This window comes from Azolla caroliniana, unplaced genomic scaffold (genome assembly GCF_043228905.1).
Source record: "Azolla caroliniana isolate FFs.n. ecotype wild unplaced genomic scaffold, voAzoCaro1.0.p SCAF_17, whole genome shotgun sequence".
NCBI classification, from domain to species: domain Eukaryota; kingdom Viridiplantae; phylum Streptophyta; class Polypodiopsida; order Salviniales; family Salviniaceae; genus Azolla; species Azolla caroliniana.
The window spans coordinates 4,963,889-4,977,136 of NW_028230452.1; the positions used below are offsets into that span (position 1 = coordinate 4,963,889).

At 40.9% G+C, this 13,248-nt stretch overlaps 1 protein-coding gene across 2 annotated transcripts; it reads right to left on the reverse strand.

The window, feature by feature from the left end:
• Positions 1-1,011: 1,011 nt before the first annotated feature.
• On the reverse strand, positions 1,012-3,596 carry LOC147852965 (tubulin alpha-1 chain-like). Of its 2 annotated transcripts, XR_015531276.1 has the most exons (4): positions 3,481-3,596; positions 2,524-2,758; positions 1,843-2,213; positions 1,012-1,686 (listed from the first exon to the last, which is right to left on the reverse strand). XR_015531276.1 is itself a non-coding variant. In XM_087333125.1 (2 exons), the coding sequence occupies exon 2, from the start codon at positions 1,582-1,584 to the stop codon at positions 1,030-1,032; it is 555 nt and encodes a 184-aa protein (XP_087189251.1). In that variant the 5' UTR covers positions 1,585-1,686; positions 1,843-2,038; the 3' UTR covers positions 1,012-1,029. The 2 variants fall into 2 exon arrangements, 1 of the variants encoding a protein (XP_087189251.1); XM_087333125.1 differs by lacking the exons at positions 2,524-2,758; positions 3,481-3,596 and having other exon boundaries at positions 1,843-2,038.
• Between the last annotated feature and the right edge of the window lie 9,652 nt (positions 3,597-13,248).

The following is a 13,248-nucleotide window of genomic DNA, read 5'->3' on the forward strand; positions in this document are numbered from 1 at the left end:
AATGGAGTTGCTGTAGTCTATATCACTTAGAGGCCTAATGATTGCTTAACTCTGAGGTTCCAACTGCTACAGATAGAGGGATTTAACCCCCAACTGAGTAAGGTCACTGGAGCATAAAATTTGCATCCATGGAAGGTTCAACCTCATAGCATCATCTATTCTATAAAAGCAGTGCTTTAGAGCAGGCCGTCGAATCTGCCAGTTGATTATATATAATAGGCCTAAACCCTAAACTATGATGAAAGCCACTTCTGCTTTTCTACAGGTCCTAGTGGGTTTTTCTGCACAACAGCATGATTTTGTATTGGTGGTTTATATGTTTACAAAATCAAATCATGTCTTATAAGATCAATTCATTCATTGATGGAGCTTTGGGATTCTGATCAAAATTAAATCATATTTTCCACATTCCGACTGAAAGATCAGCAGAGATTTGAAAATACCTTTCAACCACAAACGGATACATCTAAAAAAAGACCCCATTCGATACTACGTAAGACAATCTAAGGACTACGATTGATTAGGGCCTTAACAGAAAGATTGTGAACCCTAACATAAACATTGAGTCAGAAACTCATGACTCTAGTTAGGTTGAACCTAATGTTTCTGACATTACATAAAATAATATGAATGACATTGGGAGTGTAGAATACGAGCTCTAAACCCTAAATTTATACAAGTTTTAACTCCTCAATGCGACAAGGAACATCAGAAACAAAATCTACCTTGTTATGTGTGTAAGTGGAAACCCAATAATGTACACAAATTCTTCGTCAAGAATAATACAAATGCGAAACAAATTTTTTACCATCATATATATAATAAACGATGCTAAGAAATGAATTACTAACAGACATTTGTATAATAATAATAATAATAACAATAGTAAGCTGAGACAACCAAAACAGATCAGCATGCTCTTCTCCAAAGAAAAACAATTTAAGGTTTTTCTACAAACCCAATACCAATACCAGCGAAAATAATTTGCCAATAACCTAATGTCAGACAACAAATACCCATATACCCATTTCAATACTCCTCTCCTTCGTCACCATCATCGCCTTCAGTAGATTCAGCACCCACTTCTTCGTAATCCTTCTCCAAGGCAGCCAAATCCTCCCTCGCTTCAGAGAACTCTCCTTCCTCCATACCTTCACCAACATACCAATGAACAAAAGCACGCTTTGCATACATGAGATCAAACTTATGATCTATCCTTGAGAACACTTCAGCAACACTCGTAGAGTTAGAAATCATGCAGACAGCCCTCTGGACCTTAGCTAGATCACCTCCAGGAACAACAGTAGGAGGTTGATAGTTGATGCCACACTTAAATCCAGTAGGACACCAGTCCACGAATTGAATAGTTCTCTTTGTCTTTATAGTGGCAACAGCAGCATTCACATCTTTAGGTACAACATCACATCTATACATCAGACAACATGCCATGTATTTTCCATGCCTTGGATCACATTTTGCCATCATAGATGCTGGCTCAAATGCACTGTTTGTTATCTTTGCCACTGACAATTGTTCATGATATGCTTTCTCAGCAGATATCACAGGGGCGTATGAAGAAAGCATGAAATGAATCCTTGGATATGGCACCAAGTTTGTCTGAAACTCAGTCACGTCCACATTGAGAGCTCCATCAAAACGTAGAGAGGCAGTCAAGGAAGAGATAACCTGCACAACTCAGCTCAGTTAATACATGATGTAATGTATAATGTACAATACAACACACAATTATGAATATAGGATACTACATGTTACATATGATTCTAAATGTACAAATAGTACCAAATGTTCCCATCTTTCATCTTACACTATCTATGTATTTACCTGAGATACAAGTCGATTCAAATTAGTATATGTTGGACGTTCAATGTCAAGTGATCGACGACAGATGTCATAGATAGCCTCATTATCTAGCAGTACAGATACATCTGTATGCTCAAGAAGAGAGAGTGTAGACAAAACGCTATTATATGGCTCAACCACAGATGTGGAGACCTGCGGTGAAGGATAAACAGTGAACCCTAGCTTCGATTATTTTCCATACTCGACAGAAAGACGTTCTAGGAGGAGAGATCCGAGTCCTGATCCAGTTCCTCCACCAACAGCATGGAAAACAAGAAATCCTTGCAGCCCAGTGCAGTTATCTGCAAGTTTCCTGATGCGATCCAAGCAGAGGTCGACAATTTCTTTGCCAACTAGATACAGAGACAAAATTTAATAAGAAAATAACCAAAATATGAGGAAGGATGCAGATATCAACGATAAAAATATAGACAAAAGACCTTCACTTAAAATAAAGATAAAACATATTCTCAACGAAGTACAGAAAAATAATGAGAAATGAAGGATGCCAAACATCATCAATAGTTTCATTGACAACTAAAAAGAAAGTTATATTAGCTATATAAAAACCTCTATACAGCTATACCAAAATCTGAATAAGAAAATCTTGCAATTATTAAGCTATATATGATTAAGCTTAAAATCTTGCAACGATAAACTTACTTGTATAGTGACCACGAGCAAAGTTATTGGCAGCATCTTCTTTGCCACTGATGAGCTGCTCAGGATGAAAGAGCTGACGATAGGTTCCTGTCCTTACTTCATCAATCACAGTGGGCTCAAGGTCAAGGAAAATTGCTCGAGGCACATGTTTCCACCAACCACTCTCACTGAAGAAAGTGTTGAATGCATCATCTCCTCCACCAACTGTCTTGTCACTCGGCATTTGTCCATCAGGCTGTGGAATTTTACATTAAAAAGTTTGAAAAACAGGATGGGTATGGAGTTCAGGTAAACATAGTTACAGGAAGAACAGAACACTGTTGATCCGCACGAGAATAACACGTTCTACATGGCTATGGAATTGGAAGCACAAAATAATACTGACAGAAATTACAAAGACGTCTACTGTTGATTATCATATAGAAACAAATACACACAGAATTCTGAGGCACGTATTTTCAACATAGAATGTTCCAATTACTGAGTTTTCGGAGAGATGGTAGAAAACAGTTAAGACGTCCAAAGCGGTGTTTATGGTCATCTCGAGATGTCAGAACGCAAAGCAACTCGAAAACATGACGCAGAGACATCAACAGGAAGGATGCGAATGAAGTAATATATAGAGAGAAGTAATTAACAAGAGAAGTAGTATATAGAAAAAGGAATAAAAATTGGATGTTCGATCTCCTTATTCTCAAGCGAAAACATAAACCTAATAAATATTTTCAAGCGAAATCATAATCATAATCATAATCATTCGTTTGCTAAATACTAAGAGAAACAGTGGGACGCAAAAACAACTGAGAGCCGATACGAGAGATTGCTGACAGTAAGTAGCAAGGAATTTCAGAGACCAAAAAGAAGAAGAAGAAGACATTGCAGGTTTAATCAAAGAAAAAGAAAGAAAGAAAGAAAGAAAGAAAAAAGAAAGAAGGAAGGATGGATGGATGGAAGCACCTGAATACCGTGTTCCAAGCAGTAGAGTTCCCAGCAAGCGTTGCCGACCTGGATCCCAGCCTGCCCGATATGGATTGAAATGCACTCTCTCATATTCTCTGCTCAGCTTAGAAGAGACGAAGAGAAGCGCGGAAGCGAAGAAACAATGGCGAGCTGCCTGCAGGTGGAGAAAATGAATGGATCGATCAAGAAAAGGCTGCAGGCGAAGAAGAATGGTAGTAGACTGTAGTAGGAGGTGGCTTTGACGACGGCCACGGCGCGCCGTTAGCACGCCGTTAGCGCGCCGTTAGGACGGCAGGAGATGGATCCTGTCAAATTTAGGGTTTCCAAGAAAGCCAAGTGCTGAAAGAAATGGCTTTACTAACTAACAACCAACAAAATTATTATGTAGTAGAACTCTTCTAGAGATCTAAATACATATATGTACATACTACTAACTACTACTACTACTACTACTAACTCAATCCCACCCTTCACACCAGTTCAAATGTGGAATGTGATGATTATATGACCTTGCCAGAGTCCTTTCTCTCTCTCTCTGGTAAAAGCACACAATTATATTAATTGTATGTAAAATCCACTTAGTTACAACACTTCTTAGTCTCTCCTCTACCTATCATATGCCTATGTAGGGAAAGGGACACCCTGTAATGCCATTAAAAGGGACGGGAGGCAGTAGTGGGGAATCTTCCTCAATGGGCGAAAGCCTGTCGGAGCAATGCCGCATGGAGGTTGAAGGCCCACGGGTCGTAAAAACCTGAATATGCATTTGAGGAAATGATCCCCACATGCTCTAACATCCAAAAATTCCACATGAGAATACCTTTTAGCTTCTTTATATAGGCGTTCACCCCATGTCTATTATCAAACATGAAAGTGGTATGCATTTTCCAATTGTGTTGTAGACCCCAATAATGTAAAAATTGGAACAATATCTCTATCTCATCATTTGAACCATTTTGAACATATTGAGAAAAAACCCATCGTTGAGGTCTCAAACAACAACGGGTTAAAACTTGCCAAATGTCCGATAAGTACTTCCAAATGGTACACGCTATAGGACATTTAATGAACCTATGTGTACTATCCTCCAATGTAACGATGTAAAAGAAACAAGTGCCATACTCTAGTCCTTGTCTCTTTAAGGCCGAACCTAATGGGAGCCCACCAATCATGACTCTCCATATGAATACCTTTGCATGAAATGGTAGATGGGAATGCCAACCACGTTGTAATATTTTCCACCACCTTGCATCTGATTTACATACATTCCACAACTTCGTTGCTTTAGGAGATAGCTAAGATAATGATGTCATCGCATGATGATACAATATATTTGTAGTGGCCTATAACAAGCTTGTACCATCTTGTAACCGCCAATCCACCCAAGATGCAAAATTTGTTTTCAATGGCAAAGATCCTTGCAACAATGGTATATCTTGTAATTTCTCCCGAATAAATCCATAATTTGGGGGGATACATAACCATCGTTTGGCATCTTAAAAATCCGACAACCTTTGAGATTCATTATCAACCACATCTTCCAAATGTACAATCCCCAATCGAAATAAACGATTGAATTGAGATCTCAACTTCTCTTTCCCATGCCAAAACAACACTCTAGAAGAAACAAGCAATTCATTTTGTAATGAATTACAATATATTTGATCACTTGATGGTCCCCATTCAGAAAGAGATAATGCATATTGCCACGATCTTACCAAACGTTGTCCACATACAAAATGTCGAATCTTTAGAGGAATATTTCTATTGAGTAATGACCACTAGGATACTTGAATCATTGTTTTCTTGTGCACCAATCCTTCATGCTCAATAAAATATTGCATCATAGATATCCATGGTTGATCTTGTTGACATATATCTCGTAATAATGCAAATCTACGAGCCATCAAATGTCGTTCCAAATCCAATATTGTTGCACCACCTAACCTTTTAGGAGTAGCCAAATGGCCCATGAAATCCATGTAACTCCCATCATTTCTCCCTTCCGCCACAACATGAACCAAATAGGTTGTAACATGTTTTGTAATGCCTTTTGAGTCCAAGGTAGTAAAGGCAAAAAATATAATCACATGGGTATCAATATACATGGCACCACTTTGAGTCGTACATGAAAGGGCCATAATTGAGAATTCCAATAGATAAAGTTGTCCTTCAATTGACTACCAATCCAATAAATCAATTGAACATTTGTAACATCAACACCCAATGGATAACCCAAATGTCGATAAATTGATCCTCATGTAATCACTTACCCTCGACATCCCAAACATTCCAAATCACTCTTCGTACAAGAAATAAGGCGAAACTTCCTCCAATTTATATACAACCTTGAAGCCAAAGCAAATTGATCCCAAACTTGCATACTCCTTTCAAGATTTTCTTTTGAGGTTTGTAAAAACATAAGAGAATCATCAACCAATGGTTGTGCCACTAATTGTCCACTAGAAGGAAGATGCAAACCCACAATATCACCACTAGCCGCAAGATTTAACAACATTACTACCAAAGGATGTGTAACAATAGCAAATAACAATGGGCTTAGTGGACATCCTTCCCGCACGGATCTAGTAAGAAATACTTTCGGAATAACTCCGCCATTAAGCATCACACGCGAGGGTGCATTTTGCCCTGCCAAAAAGATAAGTCGACACATACGAGGACCAAACTCCATATTATGTGTAAAGAATCAGGTATGGTTCTTGTGTAGCGGAAGAGATGTGTGCTATGCGTAAGTGTGAGAGGAGTTAGAGGAGAGAAGAGAGAATAAGATAGATTAGATAGAATGGGAACACAATGAAGTACTCAAGAAGAAGATGTATATTCACAAGTAAAGTAAGAGATACAAAAATGTAGTATTACAAGGAGTCACAACTGACTTAATATGAAGTATGAGGAGGGTGCTTTATATATAGTCACCCTCTCTCTTCATTAACTAACTACAACCACCACTCCCTCTTGGGGAATGTCAAGACTCATAGTCATGGGGAATATGTAACTCATTAGTTATGTGTCATAGAATATGATTCTATGACACATAGTTAATGTGTAGAGAGTAGTGGTGTGACTCTTGACCTTTGAGTAATCATAGATTCTCAAAAGGTGTGTTCACACATTGCACTATGTTGAGCTTGATTCTCAACACGCCCCCTCAAGCTCAACTCGGGTCGGTTCCTTTCGATTGATGTCCGCTTCGGCTGGTATCCAGTTCAGACGATCTTTGGTGTCCACTTTGGCTCGTACTCGGTTCAGACGGTATCCAGTTCTCGATTGTACTCCCCCTCAAGCTTAGCAAGTCAGGGATCCTCAATCCAAGGTCTAACATGAATTGTTGAAGCTTGTCGGCTCCTATGGCTTTGGTGAAGATGTCAACTATCTGAAGAGTCATGTTGATGTGTTGAAGGTCGACATCTCCGGCCTGTACGATGTCGTGAAGATTTTCGGCAATAGTGTGAAAATCCCATAAAACGTACGAAATCGAGTATGAATCACATAGTAAAATAATTGTGAAGATAACATTTTAAATAAATTTAATATCTAAGTACAAAATTATGGAGGTTTCGAATGCACTTTATTACACGAGAAACGGACAACTAAATGTCAAGATATGAGGGTATAAAGTTTGTGAAAGGGAAAGAGAAAATTGTGAGATATCCCACATAGGCACGACAAATACAGCTCTCATCATATATAAGGTGGAGCAAAAGATATTATCTTTGTGTCTATGTGTGGAGCATAGAGAGTTCAAGTGGAGGTGGGCTAGCTACTCGTAAAGGGTTTTGGCCAATCAAAACCGGACCGACGATGGAGCCGGTGATCCGACGGCAATCCGGCGACGGCGAGGCACGGGCATCTGGCGAGGCACTGGTATCCGGCGAGGCACCGATATCCGGCGACATCCGATGAACCGGCGTCCGGCGACTAGATAAATAAATATATAAATATATATACATATATACATATACAAGGAGGGCAAGGAAGGATTCAAAACTTGCACCTCTAAGGTAGGAATCAATTGGCTTACCATTAAGCCATGCTATTTAGTTGAAATTATATTTCTATCATTGTACTTTTACATGTAAATTCTCATACATGAGAGCTAAAATGAGTGACATGGTTATCATGCACCACATGTAATACATAAGCGCCAAATGGCAAACATGCAATTTATGCATGTCTTGTACCCTCACATGCATCATATGCATGAGAGCATCTATAAAAGAAGGAAGGGGGAGGAGAAAAAACACGTTTTTTATTATTATGAAATTAAGAAGAAGAAATTTGTTATCAAATTGATGGTGTAACTTGTTTCTTAAATCCAAAGATAAAAGTTCAATCAATCTCTCTCAATTGTGTAATCTCAACTTCTCTCTTTCCCAATCTATCTTAAGTACTTTCTCGCTAAAGCTTGCGCCAAAGCTTGTACCGACTTTGAATCCTTCTGGTCCAGAACCCCAGCGGTTCCACCTCATGATCCGCGCGTAGTGACGGATCTTCACGACAACGTGCTCTCAAATGAAGTGATAGTGCACTTCGATATGCTTTGTACGTGCGTGGAACACTGGGTTCCAAGCCAAATATATATTGCTCATGTTGTCGCAGTAAATGGGAGTCAGATCCTTGATGGGAACACCAAGATCCTTCAAAATCCTCGAGGCATATGGCTTCACATGCAGCTACGGCTGCGCCCCTGTATTCGGCCACCGTACTTGAAAGTGCGACGTTAGGCTACTTCTTACTACTCCAAGAGATTGCTCTACTACAGAGCGAGAAGACAAATCCGGAGGTTGATCATCGATCAGCTCATGTTGTCGCAGTAAATGGGAGTCAGATCCTTAATGGGAACACCAAGATCCTTCAAAATCCTCGAGGCATATGGCTTCACATGCAGCTACGGCTGCGCCCCTGTATTCGGCCACCGTACTTGAAAGTGCGACGTTAGGCTACTTCTTACTACTCCAAGAGATTGCTCTGCTACAGAGCGAGAAGACAAATCCGGAGGTTGATCATCGATCAGCTCTGTAGCCAGCCCAATCGGCATCCGTGTACCCTTCGAGTCAAATTGGTGTGACCGATGCGTAGAGGATGCCGTAATCCATTCTGCCACTCACGTATCATAATACTCGCTTAGCACAATCAAAATGGATATCTCGCGGAGTTTGCATGAATTGGCTAAGGAGGCCGACTGGATAGTTGAGGTAGGGTCGAGTGATCGTGAGATAGATGAGGCTCCTGATCAGTTGTCGATATTGAGTCGGCTCGCACTCATCTTTGCCGGAGTCAGTATCTGGTTAGAGGTTTCGATCGAGAGGGGTTGACATAGATTTACACTCTGTTATCCCGAACTTGTATAGTAAGTTGAGAATGTAGTGTCGTTGAGAGATCATAATGCTGGTTTACTTCGAATTACTTCGATGCCTAGGAAGTAATGAAGTTCCTTCATGTCTATCATCTCGAATTTGTTGGAGAGGAGGGATTTCACCTTGTTGATGTCGACTAAACTTTCTCCTCCAATGACCAGATCATCCACGTATAGAATGATGATAATCGAGCTTCTAGAGTCGTTTCGTATGTAGAGGGAGTTGTCGGATTTCGACATTCGAAAGCCGATTTGATGAAGATATTGCGTAATCTTCGAATGTCAAGCACGTGGTGCTTGCTTGAGGCTGTAGAGAGGCTTCTTGAGTTGGCATACGGCTTTCGGATGAATGTTGGATTCGAAGTCGGGTGGTTGTACCATGAACACCTCCTCTTCTAATTCGCCTTGAAGAAAGGCGTTCTTGACGTCCATTTGGTGGAGGTGCCACCCTTTCGTCGTTGCGAGTGCGATCACGGTCCGCATAGTCGTCTTCTTTGCCACCAGGGCAAATGTCTCTTTGTAGTCGACTCCACACGTCTATGCGTATCCTTTTTCTATGAATCGAGCTTTGTAGCGGTTTACGGAGCCATCAACATTATACTTCACCTTGTAGATCCATCTACAGCCGATCGCCTTCTTGTGCGGTGAGTGGGGGACAAGATCCCATGTCTTGTTTTTGGAGAGTGCTTGCATCTCCTCATTCATTTCTTCAACCCATCTGGGGTCCTTCACGGCTTCGGAAAACATTTCTGGCTCCTGTAGTGTCGTTACCTTCATCATAAAGGCGTAATGGTACGCCATATAATCGTTGTAGCCGAATCGACTTACGGGGTTCTTTTCACAGGTGGATCGGCGGCGCTTCTCATTTGTGGATACTAAGGCTTTCTTCGCTCCAATTGTCTGGATGTCAAGGCCTTCGAACTCACTATTGAGGGAGTGAATCGATTCGTTGCCGTTGAAGTGATCGTCTTCATACTCTGACATTTTCGCCTTCCCTTTGTCTAGCTTCGAACTCGGCCGAGATGTGCTTTGACCGCTCGGAGGCTCTTGTGGCTCACTAAGGCTTGTCGTAATCGGGCTTTCTTCGTACATGTGCATGAGCCGATCTTCGGCTTCTATCTCTATTTCAGCGGATTCCGGGTCGAGTGGAATCAGAGTCGAAGTTGTCTCTAGTGCGTACCAGGATGCGGACTCATCGAAAACGACGTCTCGACTTACTCGACCCTTCCGAGTAGAGGGGTTATAGCACTTGTACCCCTTTTGCTCCAGTGAATATCCTATGAGGATACATTTCTCCGACTTCGGGTCAAGCTTTTGTCACTTCTCATGGGGGATGTGCATGTATGCAATGGAGTCGAATATCCGAACATGTGATAGATCCGGCTTCTTCCTAAAAAACTTCTCGTGCGGAGTAAGTTCGTGCACACCCGATGTCATACACTGATTCATGAGGTATACGGTCGTGTTAACTGGGCTGACATAGAGTTCACTCTATGCTTCATTACGAATAGTCCGCCGTAGTCGTCGTATTCGGAGTTGGTGGCGTAATTCGTGAGTTTTCGACTTGTCGAAGTCAACCTGCTTCTTCTTTTTCAGCACTTGTCCTCGCGGTGGCCGATTTTTCTGCAATAGTTGCAAGTTGCGGGCCTCATTTGCCGACCTTGTTCAACATGGAAGCTCCCCTTTCTTTCGAAGGTTCCTCGATGGCTTCCGTTAAGGTTTGAGTTCCCTTTGTGTGATGGGCTGAATTGGCCTCTTCTATCGCCGTGACCTTGTCCTTGGCCACTGTCCGAACTTGAGAAGACCATTTTTCCTTCCGATGTCTTTGTCTTGGTTCGGACGTGGTTCTCTTTGACCTATAATATTGATTGGAAGTCGAAGAACAAAGGAGGGTTTTCTCTCGCCAAGATTGCCATCCGTAATGGATCGAATCGTTGTGCGAGGCCGCCCAAGCATACTTGATTTTGGCAGTGTAGTCTGACACGGACATGTCTTTTTGCCGAATGTTGTTCAACTCTTGTCGGGGTTGAAGTTTTCGGGCGGTTATGTTGGCGGCGAACATTTTCTTTAAGTTTTCCCATGCCTCTTTGGGCGTCTTGGCGTCTCGAATGTGGCTAAGCATGTGGTCGTGGACACATGTTGCCAAGCAATACATGACTCGACTCTCTGTTTGCTCCCATATTGAGTAGTCGCCTTTCTTTGGGTCGGGTCGATTTTCTTGAGTGTCGTTGATGTAGCTCCAATACCCTTGGCCGACTAGGTACAATACATGACTCGACTCGCTACTTGCTCCCATGTTGAGTAGTCGCCTTTCTTTGGGTCGGGTTGATTTTCTTGAGTGTCGTTGATGTAGCTCCAATACCCTTGGCCGACTAGGTATTGGTTCATCTTGTACTCCCAAGATGAATAATTGCTCCGGTCTAGCTTTTCACTACGGAGCGAGCTACCCATTTGTGTGTTCATTTTGATGTAGTGTCTTCTCTTCTTTTGCTTTTCTTCCTTCGATCACGTACACATGCTACGTAGCGGAACTATGGTAGCGGATAACTGGATTTTGTTGTCGGCGTCTCGAACACACAATCATGGAGTCGGGTGGGCTTAGTGGATGTGCTAAACCACACACTTTGATACCATGTTAATAATTAGGTAATTAAGCAAGAGTTATTTAGTACCTAATTATGTGATTAAGTTAAGTGCGGAAGATTATGTGATATGTGTGTATGTGTGTGAGAGGAAGAGAAAGAGGAAGATACACTTATGAATAACACAAGATGGGGGATGATTAACTCTATATTAAACTAGCATCATCATCATCGAAAACAAAAATACCCACAATGAGGTATATATACATCTCATGTGCAAAGGTGCATATGTGTGCGTAGAATATAAGTACAAAGGTGTAAGTCCTATATTAAATGTACTTGGGAGTGGAGGATCTAGAATATCCCACTTAAGTACAAGGTCCTATTTAAGGCGTTATAGTCAACACTCCTAACTAGATTCTATCTAGGTAACTACGAAGTTACATGGTTGCCTAAATAACTAAACTAAGTTGAGCTTGATCTCTCAACAACTATTGTAATCATCTTGGAAATATCAATACAAGCTATTTCATTTCTCCTCTTTCTTTGACAAGAAGTCCGATGCTTACTTCCCGGATTCACGATTTTCTTTTTCATTGCATGTGTACTCCGGGATCACCATCACAACGTTGGGGCACAAGTGATGAGAGTGGTCGACTATGCAACACAAGTGATGAGAGTGGTTGACTTTGCACACTTGCCCTAAACAAGTTCGAGAGTCTTAGTATCACACTTTGATACAATGCTCTGCCTCTGATCATATTTGACCATGCTTTCCATGCATCTTCGACCAAGCCCAATCCTTGCACGAATTTCTGTCATAACCACAATGTGCAGTCTCAATTGCAACATTCATTGGTAAAGTTCTTGAACATCGAGAGTTCATTTTCACATGTATCACCTAAAATATAATATTTTTAGTCTCATAGGTCATATTTGACCTTCGAAGACGATAATATAATCTCTCTCTCTCTCTCTCTCTCTCTCTCTCCCTCTCTCTCTCTCTCTTCATGGTTGAGTTTCCGTGGCATCTCTAACATTGGCAATTGCCATAGAAGAAAAACCCTTTAACATTTGCAAAATATTTTCTCACCCCCAACTCGTGGATAAGAAGTGAATGCATTAATTTCCCGCATATTCCCCAATTATATACCTCAAGAACTCGAAATGAATTTGGAAAATGAGGCATCCCTCCACTATTCTCCATGTGTGTGAAAACCCAATTGAATGAAGATAGTTTTACTCTAGTCAAAGACATCCATACTAAATTGATATACCACCAAACTGTCTTGACTATTGGGCATGAAAGAAATTGATGCCTACTATGTTCTAGTTCCACCAAACAAATGAAGCACATTCTTGTAGCAATGTTTCTTTTGGTTAATGCATCCCTCCCCCCCAATGCAATGTTTCCAAGTTGAATTCTTCTCTTTCCTATAAAGTATGCCACCATTTCCATCAAAGGTTGTACATCCTCAAACATAAATAGAATGAAAGTAATTGACGACCCACCATATGCTCATATAAATTCAATATTGATGTCCCACCAACACACTTTAGAGTACAAACACGATCCCATGCTATCCACATCATGGCACTTTTCCTTTTCTCTTCTATAACAACATCCCCATTAAGCATGACACCATTTCAAGAGCTTTCTTTGACCATGGTAACAAAGGAAGACAATAAGATACCATAATCGATTGAACCACTTTAAGCCGTTCATGAAAAGGCCATAATTGAGATGTCCAATACATAAACTTATCTTCCAAATTGTTAGATACCCACTCAATAAGCTTTACACGA